The 21,020-nt window shown below is 35.8% G+C and overlaps 1 protein-coding gene across 1 annotated transcript in view; it reads left to right on the top strand.

Annotated features, from left to right (window-relative positions):
• GUCY1A2 (guanylate cyclase 1 soluble subunit alpha 2) overlaps positions 1 to 3,992 on the top strand; it is a 506,039-nt gene extending 502,047 nt beyond the window's left edge. The window contains exon 8 of the mRNA XM_027563856.1: positions 200 to 3,992. Coding sequence (XP_027419657.1) covers positions 200 to 407 — 208 coding nt within the window. The 3' untranslated portion in view covers positions 408 to 3,992. The remainder of the gene's footprint in view (positions 1 to 199) is intronic.
• The last annotated feature ends 17,028 nt before the right edge of the window (positions 3,993 to 21,020 follow it).

Here is a 21,020-nt window from a genome sequence, read left to right as displayed (position 1 = left end):
CGACTCCAGTATTCTTGCCTGGAAAATCCCATAAACAGAAGACCCTGGGGGACTACAGTCCACGCACTAACGAAGAGTTAGACACTATTAAGCACACATGCATGCAGTCTTTTATAGGCTTCCTGATTCTCTAAAGTTTGTGTCCATTTTTTCTCATCTCTCCTGCCCATATGATTCACATTATATATTTTCTTCTTAGATTATTAAAACGAGAAGAAAGTTTCACATTCATTCCTCGGTCCCGTGAAGAGCTTCCAGACAACTTTCCAAAAGAAATCCCTGGTATCTGCTATTTCCTGGAGGTAAGAACTGGTCCTAAGCAGCCAAAGCCTTCTCTTTCTTCATCGAAAATAAAAAAGGTTTCCTACAACATTGGCACTATGTTCCTCCGGGAGACAAGCCTCTGAGACCTGCTGCAGATCAAAGACTCCTCCAAAAAGCACAAGCCCAGAACATGGGTCATGACAGGAGAATGAAGAGAGAGATTTCTCTTTCACTGCTTTGTTGAGAACAAACAGTGGAATTTCTGTTATGTCAGGCAATAATCCTGGAAAAAGATGGGTTATGACTGTCAATAAAAAACCTGGAGAGCAAGGGGGCAATGTATTCGTTCTTATGAGTGATTTAGGTCATATATATATTATATATGTATAATACATATATATGTATTTTAATTAATTACAAATGTGGGGCCCATTCAAAACTAATCAACAGTCCATGTTTTCTTGTTTGTCACACATATAGGTATCTTTATATATTTGTATTGCTTTTGAAAGCCAGTTTTGATTATATATTCCTACATTTAGTGAGTTGGTATGAGAGGAATATTTTCTAATTTTGTTTTTCTGAGCAGACATTTCATACATATATCTTGGCAGTGTGGTAAACTTCCCAGCAGGAAAAACTGTAACTGCAAAATATTTTAGGGATATTACCTATTTTTATACATACCTCTATATAATTTCATGCAGCACTAGATTTTTCAGAATATGCTACTGTATAGTTGATACATTATATAATTCTAACTTATAAGTTAAATATAGTTTCACTTAGACTTAAACATAACCTAGCATTTCAGATGCCAAGAAAGCATTGTATATCTACTTAGTAATTATATCTTTTAGATTTCATTAATGTAGCACAGAATCCAAAGGAAATGGAATTTCCTAATAGCAAACGTATGTATCTGTAACCAAGATTAAAGATCTTTTTGCTATTTTCTAAGAAATATCAGTGAAAATAAAATGCTTTGCTACACTGGACCCTTTCAACTTAGCACTTCTAAATATACATAGTTTTTACAATATACTAAATTATAATAAACAGCATCCTACTAAATGACATGTAACTCTCCCCTTGCCCTGTCACCTTCTTCAATGTATGCTTCCAAAAGGCTAACTGCCACACTTGGGGATAAATTACTAAACACTGGCATTAGTGAGAAAGAAGTGTAGGTTATTTTGCCAAGGATGTTGTTTATTCTTGCATAATAAAAACAAGGGAAAACGTGCTTTATGAATTTGAGATGTTTTACTGTTCTTCCATAGTTTATTTGATGTGACTTTTAAGTTCAGTGAATCACCTTCATTAACACTGAAGTATGCCTAACTTTCATACTTAGTAATCACAGTAGTTACAAATAGGCTTCCACTGCATGTTCGGATTAACAATGCATGAAAATATTATTACAGACTCACCCTGAAATTAGGAGCACAGTATGTCCACAATTTTCCTAATTTGGTTCAGATATAAAAACTAAGTTTCTCTTCAGTCTAATTAGTTAGAAAGTGTTGTTTCCTTGAAACCTTGTGGTGGCCAATTTCTTACTCCAGTAAGTATATTCATTGGTAGCTTATGTCTACTAAATAAAACACATTTTTCTGTTTAGGGTTTTGACTGCATTATGATTTGCTTATCACATAACTCAGTTAAGGAATATATTAACTAGTGTCCAATGTAGTCTGTGAGGATTAATTAGTGTTTTCAAGCTCCCTAAGTATACAGCTAGGAAATACTTTTAGATATGCAAAATATTTGTTATAATGGTTATCATTTTTATAATTATTGAACTCTGTCTCTCCTTGGAGCACAAGAGGACACTAGTGTAACACTTTTCATGTGGAGATAGGACCTAGATCCTGAACTCTCTGAATCCTTGCCTGTCCCTCCATTCCTTGGATCTAAGTCTCTGTTTTTAACCACATCTGAGCAAGAAGGCCAGGGTGTTTATAGGAGGCTGTGGAGGCAGAGGACAAGGTGCTCTCATATGAATAATTACTCACAAAATAATTTCTTTAGTGGCATAGAAGATTAACTCACTTCTTCCATAGGGAATAGAGGGCAAGCTTACAGTCAGTGTAGAAAGAATAGGCTCTGGGAGCACTTTAATCCTCCTGCTGAGACTAGGAAATGCCTTAGCTATGCCAGTGGTTTTCTTATAGCGCAGGAGCATGCGGAAAGAACCAAACTCACTGAAGTCATTTATGCTTATTCTGCACAGTCACTTAAAGCATATTGTGAAATAGTAAATTGTAAGTATTTTAATCATAACCAATGTGTTTTGTGACCATAAGGCTGAAAGGGACTTCCAAGAATCATCCGATCTATTTCTCTGCTTTTTGTAAAGATTTGTCTAAGCAACTATTCTAAACATATGGTTATTTTCTCTATACTTAAAACTATCTGTGGGAAGCATATTTTAAAAGCATCCTCGACAATCTACTTCATTATCTAGTAGTTGCTGATAGGGCTTGGGATAAGAATTGTATATATTCAATTTGTGAGAAGAATAAGCTCTTTCTTAGTTTATATGATTTTACTTAGAGAAAAGTAGCTATTTACGTTGTCACAAATGTCACAATGAAGAATATGCCAGAGATCTATTCAATATCACAAACAGGATGTAAACTACATTTTTCATACAATATATATCTTTGAAGATATAGTCTGAGGCAATATTCTGATCTATCACCATTTTTCCAACCTAGTACAGCTGACTTATTGTAGCTACACTCTTCCTATATGTATTTGCAAAATATGGTATAAAATGGCAATTCATTCTAGCTGCAATCATAGAATTTAGAGGCTGTGAAAAAGCATTATATTTTTATGTGTCCTATAGAGTACAATACATGTATCCTCCATTAGCAATTGTGATTGTAATAACGGGTGGCATTTGGTATTTCATTTGACAAATATCTCTACAGTATTTGCATGGACAAACTATTACATCCATCATGTGTTTTCGCGTGGCAGATTGGAAGGAATTTAAATGAATGTCCCTTTAGAAATCACGTGGTATTAAATTGGGGAAATGGCTTTACCCACTCTAAAGGGGATACTTTAAGGGAAAAAATGGCACCTATAGTCCTCTGTTTCAGTATTCTTTCAAGCAACTGGTTTGAAGAAGTTACTTTATGACTAGCCATCAGTACCAAACCTTCATGTTGGCATCAATATGATTTTAATGGAATGTCATTGTTTACAAATAAATGAGTTATATAACAAAGCCAGGAAACCCCCCATAAGTACCCAAAACCTACTGTACAGTATGTGCTTTGTGAACCTTAATAAATAAGTAACAGCCATAATAAAAAGAATAATGCTCAATGCCTAAAGAACACATATAGTTGGGACTCTTGACTGTGTAGTGTTGAGTAGAGATGGGAAGGAAGAAACAACTTCTAGATAACAGTTTAGTCCAACTGTCTAAAATCGGCCTTGATACTCATCTCTTCTCTTAAAAATTTAAAATATTTTTATTTCCCTTTTAATGTCTGATTATGTGTGAAATCCAGTGAGCTGTGTATGACCAATGGTGACTCTGAGACAGGCACTGATGGCCTAAGACTTGAGAGTGGGTTTATGGGGGATCCAGTGCTTCAAGTATGTATTCTCAATATCTCACACTTTTCTTATCTAGTAACAATAGTAGCAGGAGCATAGCGTTTTAGTGTCAAAGTGCAAAGTTGTGTGTCTCTCCAGGAGCAAAATAGAACAACTTAAACAAAATCTCATTCACAAGTCTTAATTTGGCAAATTCCTCCAAAGAGTTATAGCAATAAAGCAAAATTAAATTGATGGATAGAGAACACAAAATCACAGAGAATTTGGAAAACTGCCAGGATGTCTTTTTCTACAGAATCATACTGATATTAGTTGAGATGGTATATTTGATATCATGAGGTATAAAGAGGGAGCTCAATATTATGAATGTCATTAAATATATTTATTGAAGATTCCTTGTCTTCCTAACTCAAGGCAAGTTTGTGGACTATTAGAGAAGACAGTAAAACTTCTATTTGTAGGTTTTTGTCTGTATGCATTTTCAGCACAACTTAACCCATGCCCAGATCCTCTCTTACTCCATGCTGTCATTGGAAACCATCTTACCAAGTCAAGTTTGGTTCCATCAAACCCCATTTTCTCTGTACCTCTGAACCTAACATGGCCATAGAAACAGTTGCAGATGCCTATTTTAGACAGATTGGAAGATACACAAAACTCCAGGCCCAAGTAACAAAGCACATATCAAGTGAACTAACCATTCTTAGTTGAGCTGGAGCATTGCTTATACCTGTAGCTTCTTTCTCTGCTCTCTTCAAAATACAATCTGGCTCTAAGCACTTTGTGCAATTTCAATAAATGTTCCTTCAGAATGAATTACACGTGGCTCTGAATAGGCTCTGGGTGGCACCAGATGTCTTTCAGCCAACAATACCTAGAAATTCAAGTCTAAGACCTAAGCCCTATACTATAGCCTGGGTATTTCTCTTAGATTATACCCTGATGCTGGGAAAGATTGAGGACAAGAAGAGAAGGGGCAACAGAGGATGAGATGGCTGGATGCATCACTAACTCAATGGATATGAGTTTGAGCAAACTCAGGGAGATAATGAAGGACAGGGAAGCCTGGCATGCCACAGTTCATGGGGGTAACAGAGTCGGACACAACTTGGTGACTGGAAAACTATAGCAGATCTTCAGCTACAAAAATTATGTCATTTCAGAGGCTTCTATGAGCATATCTTATTAGATGTAACCTGAAAAACACAATGCACGAGAGGCTTAATTGTTAAAGTGTAACATACTACATTCTACATGATGGTTCTTTAAGAGTTGCTCTTAATATGAATACACTTAATTTACAACCAGCTGACTTACCATGCACATAAACTGTGTTTACATGATTGAACAAATTTTACTGTAAATGGATAAACTGACTGCAGCTGTGGACTCAGTTTCACGCTCCTCCTGGTCTTGAATGAAGAACAGACACTGATGTTATATACAGACTAACATAAATTTTGTCAGAGCATTTTGAGACCGTGTGCAAAATTCCTTATACTTGATTCAAAAAGTTGAAGCCTGAGTATTATGTTACCTTTCTGTTTACTTCCTTCTTTTGTTCCTTTTTCCTTTCATAAAAGTCATTGCTCCTTCTTTTCCTTCTTCTTCCTTTCATAAAAGGTCATTGATACATTTCTAAACAGGAAGAATCACAGCTAATCTTATGTTATAGAATAGTTTTAGTTTTATAAAGTAATAAACAATGTGCATTTGTGTGCACTGAATGTAGATATTACATGAGTAAAAGGAATGACATGTTGGAAGGACTTGGGATATAGAGAAGTCAAGTCTGTGTCTTTATTTCTGTTGTGCTGTGACACGCAGACCACAGCTTCAGCCACGTGCCTCATTGGCAGTTCCATCCTTACTAAGAAATGATCCTGTTCAATGTTTCAACTCATCGCTTGGCAGTGTCTGACTGCCTTAGGAAGCTTTTAGTAGTGGTAGTAGTTTAGTCACTAAGTCATGTCCGACTCTTGTGACCCCATAGACTGTAGTCTGCCAGGCTCCTCTGTCCTTGGGAGTCTCCAGGCAAGAATACTGGAGTGGGTTGCCATTTCCTTCTCCAGGGGATCTTCCCCACCCAGGAATCGAACCCAGGTCTCCTGCATTACGGGCAGATTCTGTACCAACTGAGCTATGAAGGAAGACCTGAGGAAATTTTAGGGACACAAATTACTGGGCTTTACCTTTAAGATTTGGATTCAGTAGGTTTCAGGTTGAAGGCCTAGGAATCTGTATTTAGAAAATCACTCTAGGTTATGCTAATATACAGCCAGATTTGGGGATCATTGAAGAATATTCAAATAATCCCAACTACTAGGAATAAATACAAGCTGACTGAGATAGAAATATATTATTTTATTTGTAGTTATTTTGAAAAGCAAATGCTCCAGGTTTCATAGCATTATTTCTTTCACAAGTTTTAATTTTTCAGCTTTGGTTTCAAATTTATAGTCCACTTTTTGAGCATAAGTCTTCAAATTTATTATAGACTTAAGTCAATACTGATAAGCATGAGGGATTAATATTGCTCACTATTAGGCATTCTAGACACAGTAAGATTTTCTTAGAAACTGCCAGAGCTGTGCAGAGAGCATCACAATATTTGCTGACCCTTACCACCAAGATATGAACTATGAATGTTTGGACAGAGAAGTAAATGTCAAAGTAACAGCCTTACTTCTGAATGCTTTGGTTTTTATGTTCTAAAACATCACCAACGTGATGCTTAGTCTCACTCTGTACTTTTCACATTGAATCATACATTCATCTAAAAATTATTTCCTAGCAATATTTTATAACAACCTTTAAGCAATAATCTAAGCCATGATGATGATGATGTATGAAACTTGCACTCCTATGCAAGTTCAGGGAAAGAGAGACATGTCTTACATAAGCAATAATATAAGTAGTGTGGACTTTTAAATGATATTCACCATTCTACTACAGCAAAATGAGCAGCAAGGGATAGATAAAAAATTATCTGAGCAGGTAACATGCTTAATCTCTCTCATAAATTCTTCATTTACACACATGCTATGAAGTAATTGATATGTTCTGATCAGATTGTTTCTGATATATAATTATTGATATCTATCATAATATGATTTCTATTCCTCTGAAAGCATTGTGAATGTTTTGTGCCCAGATTTTCAGATCTCTGTAGTATATAATAAATAGACGTATTTAAGTATAGATAAATGAGCAAAAATATAGAATGGGTTGGATGAACTAATTGAGAGTGTAGGCTTGGCAAAAATATAGATACACCTTGGGATAAGGTAATTAATTCAACTATTGGTTTTATTAGGTCTGATAAGATGAAAGATTAAAGAGTCATTTTCACTGTTTTCTGTGATACTGAATGTTTAGTAACTACAATAATATTTTGGCTTTCAGAATGTGATTGGTTGAAATTCACCTGTAGTATAATTTTAAAATGTCTGAAAATTATTGTGTAATTATATTTTAAATAGCCTGTACTTTTCATTTGACAATTACACTAAATCTCACAGGCTTAATAATGATTAATTCATATTTCTATTTTCTTAAAATATAATTTTAATCAGATACAGCATGGTTAATAATAATCAGTCCTTTAGTAGTTAAATTGTTCCTCCCTCATTTAGAATCATGTATCAGGATTACAATTAAAGTAACAGGTAAATTTATGATACACTGAGGTACTTCTAATCATCTGATTATTATTTAGCAAAATCATATAAGGTCAGAATCCATTCCTAAGCCTCTAAATAAGAATGTTGTTTAGTCATTAAGTCATGTCTGACTCGTTGTGACCCCATGGACTGTAGCCTGCCAGGCTCCTCTGTCCATTAATTACAGCTTCTATTATTGTCTAGATGGATAAACTCCCTTATAATCTTGAATCTGAACACAATTGGAATCGTGAGTGAACTTGCTAGTATTTTACCTTTCAACTACCAACATCAAAGCTTAAATTAACATCCTCCTACACACAGTTTATAAAATTCCCCTATAAAAATTAAACAGGGTGTGTTGAGTCACTGGGAAAGTTGTTTATTTTTTCCTACTGAGAAAGCATTTGATGATCATCTTCTAGTATATCATTGGAAGCTTATACCTTAATACGCTTTTGATAATAAATAATAAAAATATTTGAGTCCACTAAAAAATTACAGTGAATTTAATTTCCTCAGTTATGTAGTTGCTGATCAGACCACTCTTAATGTTAGACTTAAGTACTATTGCTAATTATTTGAAAGCAGAAGAGACAAGAAAAACTAAATGGTGAGCTTAAGTAACAGCTTTTTTCTAATTCTTTTGATATATATTTTTTAAATAAAGGAATTGGTTTATATTTAATCTTCCTCTGTGGCCTTTTGGCTAGTTGGAGATAAAGAAGGGATTCTACTAAATGAATTTTTACTGTGGGCTATTAAGTGTAATTAACAAGTAGAACAGTAATGTATTAATTGGGATAAAATCAGAATTCTGCAAAATTGTTTCCTCATACTCCCTACTTTTTTTGAAGACAGTTCTTCCCATTTTGCTGCCTGGCATCAGACTCAGTACACAGGGACAGATGGAGGGTTGGGATGAGCAGGAGCTTAGGTGAGATTGGTTAGAGATTGAATTTTTTTCTTTGTGAAGGTTTACATACTCCTAAAGGGAGGCAGTTTTCATAATAGACACATGTGGTTTAGTGAAAGCCAAATGATTTGCTCATTTTTATTTTAAAAAGAAAATAGAAAAAAATCCTTCATGAACTAATTTCAGTTTTCTTAGGAGGTAGTGACAACCTCTTAGCAGGGGCACACATCTGTGAAACTGGAATTAGAAGCTCACAAAGCTATATATAGAGACTCTGAAGGTGGTACATAGAGCTAGTTTTGGTTACGATGATTAAGATCAATGCAAGTGTCAGAATATCTGGACTTGAGGAGCAAAGAAGAAAAAATACCAGATCAGATCAGATCAGATGTATATCACAGAAAGCCTGTGAAAATTAGCACAAAAGACTATTTGTGTTCAAGTAATACTAAAGCAAAATATTTTTTTTCCTTTTATAACAAGTCTGGTTGAGCTAACATTCAGAGAGAAGAATACAATTTGATTTTGTACTTCATTTTTTGTTGTTGTTGTTCTGACATTATAGAAGTTATATCATTCCCTAGTTGGAAAATCTAATCACAAAGATAAGGAAATATTTATTCTGTGTAGTTACATCTATATAATGGCTTGGGGGATCTATACTATATTCTATATTCTTCTTCACATTGCTTTCAAATTGGGCTTTAGCTGCAAGCAAAACAGGTGATCAACTTTAGAGGAGATAAAAGATTTTATGACACCAGGCCTTTCCATCTTATTCTGGGATGCTCCAGCGTCCTGGAGCTGGGGAGACAATTACCTCACATTTGATGATGTTCTGAAGGAGAGATGAAGGTGTACTCCCAGTCTTTTAAAATTAAATGGGTTAGATAGTCTCTAAACATCATTTCAAGATGTTTCACTTTACATGAAGCTAGTGAATTCAAGCAGAGTTTGTTTAGAACTGAAATTTTAAAAGGAAGAAACAAACCTGAGCAATTTTTAATCAGAATTATTAGACTGTTTTTTAAATTTATTTTTAAGTGGAGAAAAATTGCTTTACAATATTGTGTTGGTTTCTGCTGAACAACAACACAAATCAGCCATAAGTTTACATATATTGTCTCCTTCTTGAACCTCCCTCCCTCCCACCAAGCCCCCATCCCACCCCTCTAGGTTGTCACAGAGCACCAGGTTGAGCTTCCTGTGTTAAAAAAAAATAATTTAGGACAAAAAGTTGCTGTCTTGAAAGCCAGGTTACTTATAGCAAAATTTCAGAATGCTAAAGATTTTTGAAAGTTTTCTAAAGGTATGAAGTGCTTCAGCACTGAGAAAGAAAAAGATAACAAAGAATTACAAATCACATTTCAATTTTTTTCTCTACATTTTCCATTTGTTGCAAGAAAGAAAGATGTAGAAGATGTCATAAATGAGTCAAAGTTATTAATTTTGGCAATGAGCTATGGTTTGTAAATTTGGCAACATTCTTTTACTTAAAATAATAAGCTGTTTTTAATAATATGAGGGTTAAGGGTAACAGGCAAGTATACTATATTCCCATTCATCTATATATGGATCTAGAGCAAAGTATCTCAACTTCTCAGAATAAATCTAAATGAAAAATAATTTATGTTCAAAATTTTGAACAATAAATATGTTATTCTATATGTTTTATGACTAACAAGAAGGTATGCATTTCTATACTTAATTAAATCTCAATTCCTAGAACAATTCTATTTTTATTGACTCCCAAGAAGCTTTCCTTTATGGTCAATATCACTATCGCTGAAGGCTGGCAGGAGAGTATGAGATGATATATAATACCTGAGACTAGGATGATCTGCACCAGTTATTTCTGTAAAATAATTTAAAATCTGCCCCCCCCCCAAATTTTTAAGCTTTTTTTTAGTTCAAATCTCCATAGTTAAAGAAAACTCCATGTTGGATTGGCCAGATGTTATCAACGTGAAACCTCCCTCTCCAAATTTTATTGATATAAATTACCAGGTTAAAATCAGATTGGCTTGAAGTCTCAGATAAATTGTTTTTGTATTATTTGACTAGAAAGTGTTATCAAGAATAAGAAATTTTAAAAAAAAGAATAAGAAATTTATTCTTATGTTAGATTTCATTCTAGCAAAGCACGTATAGATAAACTGGATGACTATAATTATCTACAATAATTCAAGGAATTAAAAAAAAATATTTTTGCTCTTGTTGTACAAAGATAATTACTAGTGAATGGTAGCCAAAATTATTATTCTTATCCTTTTAATTTGTTTCAAGTATGTTACCAGACAATTATAAAATCCATCCCTTTCAGTTGTTATGCAATTCAGTGACCTGAAACAGTTGGTACTCATTGCTTTTTCTTTTAATCCTTAAGATACTTTTTTTTCCTGTCTAAAGAAAAATTCTCCTACTAAAATGCAAATGAATATCTGACTATAGGAAGTATCCCATTTTACTTCAGCTGGACTGCAATCAAAAAAAAAAAAAGACACCTACATAGAAGATTACAAGAGACAAAAATCACTTTGCCTACATTAAATTGCCTAAATAGCTCAACCCTCTTAACTTAGAAGAAAGTTGAAGATAAATGGGAAGACTAACTGATTATAGTTTATTTTTAAAACACTATTAATACATAACAGAATATCATGAAATTCAGCATGTCAAAATTTTGATCAAGAAACAGGAAATATGCTAATCAGAATAAAAAGATTTAAAGAAAGAAATAATCTTGTTTTATACGTGCCCATCAGTGCAGAATTTGGGAATATTTGGTACTATGTCTGTAATCAATATTTGCATTATGATCTAATTTAATATTAGCATAGTCTTTATGCTGATAAGAAACCATGCAAGAGTCCAAATATCAAGTGTGGCTCTAACTTGAATAAACAGTAGAGTTTGATGTTACTTCTGAGTAAGATTAGTTATGAATGTGAAATGAATGGCTGTATCTATAGGTGTTATGTGCGGTAAAATATTTGGGCTCAAGTTTGTCAGCATCCCCAGCTTCTCTTTTCTATCTCTCCCTCCCTCCTTTCCTTCCTTTGATCCCTCCCTCTTCCTCTCACCCCTTCCTTCCTTCCTTCCTTCCTTTTTTTCTTTTTCTTACAAAGTATGGGAAAAATAATATTTTATTATTATGGTTGAGATTGCTTTTTCACTTTCACATGATGGGACACTTTGTGAATTCATGAGATAAGGAAAAGAAGGTGACTGTTCAGATACAGACCACTTGGGTATAGAAATGATTGAGACAATTGGGAACTTGGCTTCTATGACATTTCATCAGTTAAGACAAACATGAGTTTTTGTTTTCTTTTTAAAATGCTCTTCTTTTATTGAATTTTAACACGATTTCAAGAAATATCAGGGTGACCCTTTTTGGACAATCTCCTCCTACAAACATCTTAATTTGAAAAAATCCTCTTGTTTTCAAATGGTAAATCTTTCCTTGGGTACCACACTGCTAAAGATAAAAATAGAAAAGAAGCTTCTTATACCTATAGGGAAATTTTTTTTCAAAAACGACTTCCCAGGTACCACTTGATTTTATTGGCTCTTTGTCTAGAGATGACGGATACACTGTCTTGCTTCCTGTATACTCTTCTGTAACTCAGTTTGACATAGTATGGTGTTTGGGTTCTTTTTTGAGGGTTTGAAAATGTTTGCTATCAATTTCATGTCTACTGTATTGAAAAAGTAATATGTATTCCAAATTTCTTAGCTCTATGCCTTTAAATTTTGGCATGTATTCAGATAGTTGTTTATAACCATCATTTTGAGTTATTCACTAGAATTAACAAATTACCATAATCTTAAGTATAAAAACACAGGTTGGACCATTTTATGGTAGTTATATTGAGGGATCAATTATTTACAAATCCCAATCCAAAACCATTTTTTTCCAGGGAAATTCAGTGATTTCTAGCAGATAATATGATTCATAAAGGAAAAGAAATAAAACGTCTCATTTAAAGGAATAATGAGAAAGACAGAGAGTATGTTCTTCTATTTTAGATATCCCTAATACCACAATAATTTGAACAAGTCTTGAACAAGATTTAAAAAATATTTAATCTCTAAAACTGAAAATTTTATTAATTTTTTGTTGTGTATTAATATTACATTCAAGCTCTTTAATAAGTTTTCTATGGGACATACATTTGTTTGTGTTCATTAACAGCAAATTATGTAGAAATGATATAGCTATGTTTTCTCTCTGGAAAGATTTGCTTCAGTAAGTCAAATACCTTTGAATTTTGGTATTTATTTCTCATTTGAACTTCATTGAACACCTCAGGGATCTTCTACTATAACAAATCAGGTAATCTGTCAAAGGAAAGGGTATGAAAAATTCAGAAAATTTAAAACTTCAAAGGGAAGAATTTCTATGTCAATCAATTTTTATTTATTCCACATTGATATTTATTTATTTTGAAATTGTGAAAAAATAGGCAGCTTCCATATAAATTGACATCTATGAAAATGCAAATTTCTTTCTTCCTATATTTTTCAGTGTTAAGAAAACCTTGACCTTAATACTTTTTTTTTTTTTTTGGAAGAAATATGACCTTCAGTATCTTTGTCATTTTTATTTGTTGAGGGAAATGTTTTCAGTAATGAATGTAAAAATAGAAGAAATATGGTTGAGGAAAACAGATGAAATATAAGATGACATTTGAACAGCTGTGAGCTACAGTCCCATTTTCTCCCTCTATTTTGTTGCCTCTTACTGAATTTATATTGAAGGTCCAGACTGGCAAAAATAACAACTACTAGTCATTGTCTCCTTTTATTATTTAGAAATAAGCAAAAATTATTCCAACTATGTGGAAATTGATTCACATAATAATGGCAGCTTATTACTACTACGAAAGTCAGGTCAAGTTCAAATAGAAAAACAGTTCATGGGCAAAACCACTTTTTGATTTTCTTAGAGTTGAATTAACAGCTTTTCTTTAAAAAAAAAAAAAAAAAAAACTTCCTGAAAAGTTTTCCTTGGACAAACTGTAATTTTATAACTGCCTTTAATCACATTATAATTTTGGTAATCAAGTGACAAAGCTGTCTCATTATGCTTTTAAAATTTATCAATTAAGTGCATTTTAGAAGACATCGGGCATGTTCAGGGTGGTATGGCCATAGACAATTAAGTGTATTTCAGAAATAATACATATCATTCTTCATTTCAAAATCAATCTACCTGAATTCTGACACTTCAACTGTGAATACCCATTTTACCAAGCCAAAGGTTTTCATTTCCCTAACAGTATTTAGATAAAAACAAAATAAACAAAAATCTGCCTGCTCATTTTAATGTGTAAGTAGCCAATGCATTTCTATCAAACATTCAAATGCTATACAAATATAAACAGGTTTCCCCAACCCACTTAATAAAATCACATGAGTATATTGTGCTAGGCCTTCATTCAGTTCCTCTGCATGGGGTAGGTTTTACTTAACCAGATAACAGAATTGTTTTAATGTTTTGTCCAATTCATTTGCTATAATCTTATGTGTCTAAATTTTTTGTTTGACCTGTAATGTAAATAGTATTTTCCATTTGCTATTTTATTATCAAATTATAATTTGTAAAATCATTACTTTTAAAAAGCTAGTTATCACAAACTTAAATTGCAATGTCATAAAATAATACTAAGATATATACTAATATATTCATAGGGCATGGTTAAGTTACATATGTTTTTAAATGTCAAGCTATTTTTGAATTTTAAAGATGATTGCATCCTTTAAACATGTAGCATTAATTTTAAAAGTTTGGTGTTTCATATTATATTTTAAGGTATTTTTTCTTTACTCAATAGTACAAGTTTAGAGAAGCTTTCTGATTGAAAGGATGAAATATGTCTCATTTCACTAGAAGTTTAAGAATACTAGTGTGTGTAAAAGTATGTAAGCACTTATAGGATTCTAAACGTCTTTGCTTTTGATGTAACACCACTTTTTATTCATTTGATTGTGCTTATTTATAGTTATTCTAAATCGTGCATGATGTAAATAGTATGTTTCATTATATAAAATGTCTTTGTATTTACAGACCGAAAAATAAGATAAATTTGTATATGAAAAATCAGTGATTAAAAATTTGGGATTCTTATAAAACAAAGTAGAAATAACAGTTGTGTGTTATATTTACATAATTCATTACAAAACTCTCTGTTTAAACCAAACATTTATTTACCTTATAAGTCAAAACTGTCGCTTATAAAATATTTAAATCAATAAACAATACCAAAACAGACAAGTCTATAGATCCTTCTTAGTGTATTTTTTCATACCATGACTGACAATGACTTAGAATATGAATGAATAGTAAATGAAAGAATGGGGAACCAGTAAATGAGTGAATGGAGTGTTCACAATGTGTTATCATTATGACTAAATATGATGCTACTGACACAACATCAGGCAAGGCCAATTTTTAATTATTTTTATAATATGAAAACTCTCCTTAATTATTAAATATCTTCCAGAACTTCAGTGTCCACAGTACTGGAGAGAAGGCTTGAGAGGGAAGGTTGAGAGGAAAGGCAGTACTCTTAATTTGATCTTTGCCACAGGACTCTGTAAACTGAGGAGTTTTATGGGTCTCCAATGCTTGTTTCAGTCTTGTCTTACTCTTTTCCAATCTATCTCCTTTTTTCTTTTTTCTATTTTTCTTTTCTTTATTTTGTTTTTGAGTGCAGAAGTCATTAGCCTCTCCAAATTCTGTGTGCAAACTACACAGTTCTGTCCTAAACTTAACTCCGTCTCTTGGTACTTTATGAAATGCAAGATGAAGAAGCCAATACACAGTATTCTGGCTCTCCATGTTACCAAATTCTTATTTGGCTGCTTGCCACTCAAAATCCAATAATTTAAGGAGCAAGTGTCCATAGAAAGGAAAGATGCTTTAATCAGAAAAGTCTGCAACTTGGAGAGATGGTGAACTCATTTCCAGAAATCATCTCCAAGGATTCTGCTCAACCATGACAATCTTTAAAGAAAAAAATGATGGAAGGGAAGAAGCTCAGTGAATCCCTGAGGCAGGGTTTGGGGTTCTTTAGTATATAGAAAAGCAGAGACATCACTTTGCTGACAAAGGTTCCTATAGTCAAAGCTATGGTTTTTCCAGTAATCATGTACGGATGTGAGAGTTGGTCCATAAAGAAGGCTGAGTGCCAAAGAATTGGCACTTTTGAATTGTGGTGCTGGCAGAAGACTCTTGAGAGTCCCTAGGATTGCAAAGAGATAGAACTAGTCAATCCTAAAGAAAATCAACCCTGAATATTCATTGGAAGGACTGATGCTGAAGCTGAAGCTCCAATACTTTGGCCACTTAATGTGAAGAGCTGACTCACTGGAAAAAACCCTGATGCTGGGAAAGATTGAAGGCAAAATGAGAAAGAGGTAGCAGGGGATGAGATGGGTATATAGCATCAGTGACACAATGGACATTAATCTGAGCAAAGCCCTCTTGCTAGTTTTTAGCAAGGTGTTTTATGTCTGTTAGAAAACTTAATCAGATAAGAGAGGCACCTCAAGGCTGAGGAAGTTTCACCAGACCCCTCTCCCACAATATGCATTTTTGAGATAGGATGGTACAAGGTGTGTCTCCCCAGGCCATAAAACAATTGACATGAATATTGGTTTGTTGAGCCATTATCAGCCCAAGGTTTGAGAAAAGGAAAAAAAAATAAAAAACTGTTAGTCTTCGGCAGAACTGGTTTCATCAACAGAGAAGGAAAAAAAAGTCTTCCACTTGCAGTTTACTTCCTCCTACTTCTTGGGGACCTCTGGCCTTCCTACCTGTTACCCTCTCATTCCACCTTTTTCTTTTAGGAGAATCATGTTGCCTAGGGAAAGGGCGGCTTTCTCATCCCATAACTGGCTCTGAGCTGATAAGGGGTGTCATGCCTAAATTGGTGAGGCAACATATTCTCCTAGCCCTCATATTGAGGGTCTCTGATCCAGAGGTCTTAAGTAGTAGTTGGAAGAAGCTGTGGCACTTGTTGGAGTTTGGACAACAATTTGTAATTTAAAAGCCTTCATGCAGCTAGAAACAAATCCAGCTACACAGTTACAGATGCAGGGAGCGAACAGCAAAAACAGAAAAATCAGAATTATTGCAATTAAGATAGTCTTCCACCATGTGGAACTAGTCAACGTCTCCCAAAGTGAAGCAACTGAAGCTTCAGGATTATCCATAGCCTGAATCATTGTGTTCATGTGTTTAGTAAAGTGAGTAACATTAGTGCTGCTACCCGGTATATATGCACAACATTGGGTATGAATAATGGCACAAGTTCCTCTTTGTGTGGCTGTTAGAATATCTAAGGCCAGTCTGTTGTAAAACCACCTTTCTAATTTGTATTTGTTCAGCATTAAGGGCTGAAATAGCTTTTTGAGAATCTCGTAAGGCTTGTTGAGTAGTTAGAGCATCAACTCGTAGCATAACCTCTGTAGTTCCCAGGGAGGGAACAAATATTGCAGCCAAATAACCATACCAGTGTAATACAGACCTTATCCAATGAGTTCTAAGGTGTGGCAAAATAGCAGGCTTCTCTGGAGGCTCTGCAAATGTGAAGCCATGACTAAAATTTAGACCTAGGGTGCATCTTCCTACCAGCTAGGGGGAAGCCACACCCTTAGGTAAGAGCCCCACATATCCAGTAGGTCCCTTTTGGAGCAAGCCAGTGTGACTGAGGGATCCAGTCCCAATCAGTGCCTGGCCAGGCAAAAAGAGGACCTGAACTGGGGTTAGAAAACACAGAAATGATTACATTGCATATTTCTTGAGGCAAAAACCCCAATTGTTTCTTGGTGGCTCTGAGGTTAAAGCATCTGCCTCCAATGCAGGACACCCGGGTTCGAACCCTGGGTCGGAAAGATCCCCTGGAGAAGGAAATGGTAACCCACTCCAGTATTCTTGCCTGGAAAATCCCATGGATGGAGAAGCCTTGTAGGCTACAGTCCATGGGGTCACAAAGAGTCGGACATGACTGAGCGACTTCACTTTCACTTTCATTATAATTAAGTTGTCAGCCAACTTCTGAGGATGGCTCTATTTGTTCCCAGCATATGGGGTAAACATTAGGCGTCCCTTTTCAGGAGTTAGCCATATGACCTCATCCTATATAAACATTAGGTAAAAAACCATCAGATCTGTCTTCTTATGTGTAGCAAAATAGTCATTAAACCAAGACAAAGTATAATCCAAGTTAAAAGTCACATTATGTCCATAGTTAAGGTAAAAACTGTATCACCAGTCCATTTTAGGATTGTTTGACGTCATTAGGTTAAAAAGAGGCATCACATATAATTGTTTGTGAAGGTTGCAGACATGGAGAAAGTCCTGTCCCTGAAGTGGAAACGGCCATGATGGAAAGCCTTCTGATGAGGAAGGGTGTGCTCCACAGACCCAGCAATCAGACTGATTATGGAATGCAGTGGAGCAATGAGGCCAGGACAGGAAGGCCTTAAGGATCAAACTCAAATGGCAGACTCAGGAATTTTGGAGTCAACAGAAGCAGGCCCATATAGACTATCAGGCCCATCAATAACCTTAAGAGCTTACAGTACTAGTAAAGCAATAGCAAAAACTACTCTTAGACAGTGTGGCCAGCCATATGCCACTACGTCTAATTCTCTACTCAGGTATCCTATAGGTTGTTGGTGAGACCCTCGGCGTTGTGCCATAACTCCCCAGACCATAACTTTTCTTTCAGTGACAAAGTTCAGTCACTCAGTAGTGTCTGACTCTCTGCGACCCACGGACTGCAGCACTCCAGGCCTCCCTTCCATCACCAGCTCCGAGAGCTTACTCAAACTCATGTCCATCGAGTCAATGATACCATTCAACCATCTCATCCTTTGTTGTCCCTTTCTCCTCCTCTCTTCAATCTTTCCCAAATTCAGGGTCTTTTCCAATGAGTCAGTTCTTTGCATCAGGTGGCCAAAGTATTGGTGTTTCAGCTTCAGCATCATTCCTTCCAATTAATTTTCAGGACTGATTTCCTTTAGAATTGACTAGTTGGATCTCCTTGCAGTCCAAGGGACACTCAAGAGTCTTCTCCAACACTACAGTTCAAAAGCATCAATTTTTCAGTGCTCAGCTTTTTAGGCCCAGACCAACCTAGATAGCATATTGAAAAGCAGAGACATTACTTTGCCAACAAAGGTTCGTCTAGTCAAGGCTATGGTTTTTCCTGTGGTCATGTATGGATGTGAGAGTTGGACTGTGAAGAAGGCTGAGCACCGAAGAATTGATGCTTTTGAACTGTGGTGTTGGAGAAGACTCTTGAGAGTCCCTTGGACTGCAAGGAGATCCAACCAGTCCATTTGAAGGAGATCAGCCCTGGGATTTCCTTGGAAGGAATGATGCTAAAGCTGAAACTCCAGTACTTTGGCCACCTCATGCGAAGAGTTGACTCATTGGAAAAGACTCTGATGCTGGGAGGGGTTGGGGGCAGGAGGAGAAGGGGACGACAGAGGATGAGATGGCTGGATGGCATCACTGACTCGATGGACATGAGTCTGAGTGAACTCCGGGTGTTGGTGTTTATAAGACTGAAAGAAGCCTGCTGAGTAGAATAAAGGATGACCAGTTCTACCCAAGAAATTACCAACCAAAACTACCCACATTTTGCGACTTTCAGCCTTCGAAACGGTAAAGTCGAGGTCTAAGTTTTCTGCTTCTTCTCTCTGAGATGCACTAGGATGAGCACACTACACTCTTGATACTGGTTCCATTGGACCTTTTTAACTGCTCATGAAATGATAATGCCTACTTTTTTTCAGCTTTTGGAATAGTCTCAGCAGTGTGTCTGAGGAGTCCCTCACTGTGTCAGGGAGGCCTGGCGTGCTGCGATTCATGGGGTTGCAGAGAGTCGGACACGACTGAGTGACTGGTCTGATCTGATCTGATCTGATTTAACAGATTGTTGACAAAGCTGAGCCTTTTCCCTTGATGCTTTATAGTTGCAGTCAGCCAAAAAGTTTAGGCAGTCTTCTGAGGCTTCTGAGCAAACTTCCTCTGTCTCAGCACCGAGCAGGATATCATCTATGTATTGTAACACCACTGTCTCAGGGCTATTGACGTTTTGTAGATCTCTTGACAAACTATGTCCAAAGAAGTGAGGGCTGTCACAAACCTGTGGGACAAAACTATCCAGGGTAACTGAGAAGCTGACTGGATAGGGTCTTCAAAGGCAAATAAAAATTGTCTTCCCTTCGTCAATGGTATAGCATAGAAGGCATCTTTTAAATCAATTACTGAAAAATATTTGGCTCATTCAGGAATTACAGACAGTAGAGTATAAGGATTAGGCACGAGGGGGTGTAAAGGAGGCACAGCCTCAGTTACATTTGTCAATCTTGAACTGGTCTCCATTTATCATTTGATTTTTCATTCCCAAAATAGGAGCGTTGCATGGACTGTTGAGCTCAGTTCATTTCAGTCACTCAGTCATATCCGACCAACTCTTTGCGACCCCATGTACCGCAGCACATCAGGCCTTCCTGTCCATCACCAACTCCCAGAGTTTACCCAAACTCATGTCCATTGAGTCAGTGATGTCATTCAACCATCTCATCTTCTGTCGTGCCCTTCTCCTCCTGCCCTCAATCTTTCCCAGCAACAGGGTCTTTTCAAATGAGTCTGCTCTTCACATAAGATGGCCAAAGTATTGCGGTTTCAGCTTCAACTGGGAGTCCAGGGGACTCTCAATAGTCTTCTCCAACACCACAGTTCAAAAGCATCAATTCTCTGCACTCAACTTCCTTTATAGTCCAACTCTCACATCCATACATGACTACTGGAAAAACCATAGCCTTGACTAGATGGATCTTTGTTGACAAAGTAATGTCTCTGTTTTTTAATATGCTGTCTAGGTTGGTCATAACTTTCCTTCTAAGGAGTAAGCGTCTTTTAATTTCATGGCTGCAGTCACCATCTGCAGTGATTTTGGAGCCAAAAAAATAAATAAAGAGCCACTGTTTCTACTGTTTCCCCATCTATTTCCCATGAAGTGCTGGGAACAGATGCCATGATCTTCGTTTTCTGAATGTTGAGCTTTAAGCCAACTTTTTCACTCTCCTCTTTCACTTTCATCAAGAGGCTCTTTAGTTCTTCTTTACTTTCTGCCATAAAGGTGGTGTCATCTGCATATCTGAGGTTACTGATATTTCTCCCAGCAGTCTTGATTCCAGCTTGTGCTTCATCCAGCCCAGTGTTCATCATGATGTACTCTTCATATAAGTTAAATAAGCATGGTGATAATATACAGGCTTGATGTACTCCTTTTCCTATTTGGAACCAGTCTGTTGTTTCATGTCCAGTTCTAACTGTTGCTTCCTGACCTGCATACAGATTTCTCAAGAGACAGGTCAGGTGGTCTGGTATTCCCATCTCTTTCAGAATTTTCCAGTTTATTGTGATCCACACAGTCAAAGGCTTTGGCATAGTCAATAAAGAAGAAATAGATGCTTTTCTGGAACTCCCTTGCTTTTTCAATGATCCAGCAGATGATGGCAATTTGATCTCTGGTTCCTCTGCCTTTTCTAAAACCAGCTTGAATATG

Source organism: Bos indicus x Bos taurus, chromosome 15, assembly GCF_003369695.1.
Source record: "Bos indicus x Bos taurus breed Angus x Brahman F1 hybrid chromosome 15, Bos_hybrid_MaternalHap_v2.0, whole genome shotgun sequence".
In the NCBI taxonomy this organism is placed as follows: domain Eukaryota; kingdom Metazoa; phylum Chordata; class Mammalia; order Artiodactyla; family Bovidae; genus Bos; species Bos indicus x Bos taurus.
The sequence above is the reverse complement of the archived record's forward strand: the minus strand, read 5'-3'. Positions and strand labels throughout refer to the sequence as shown.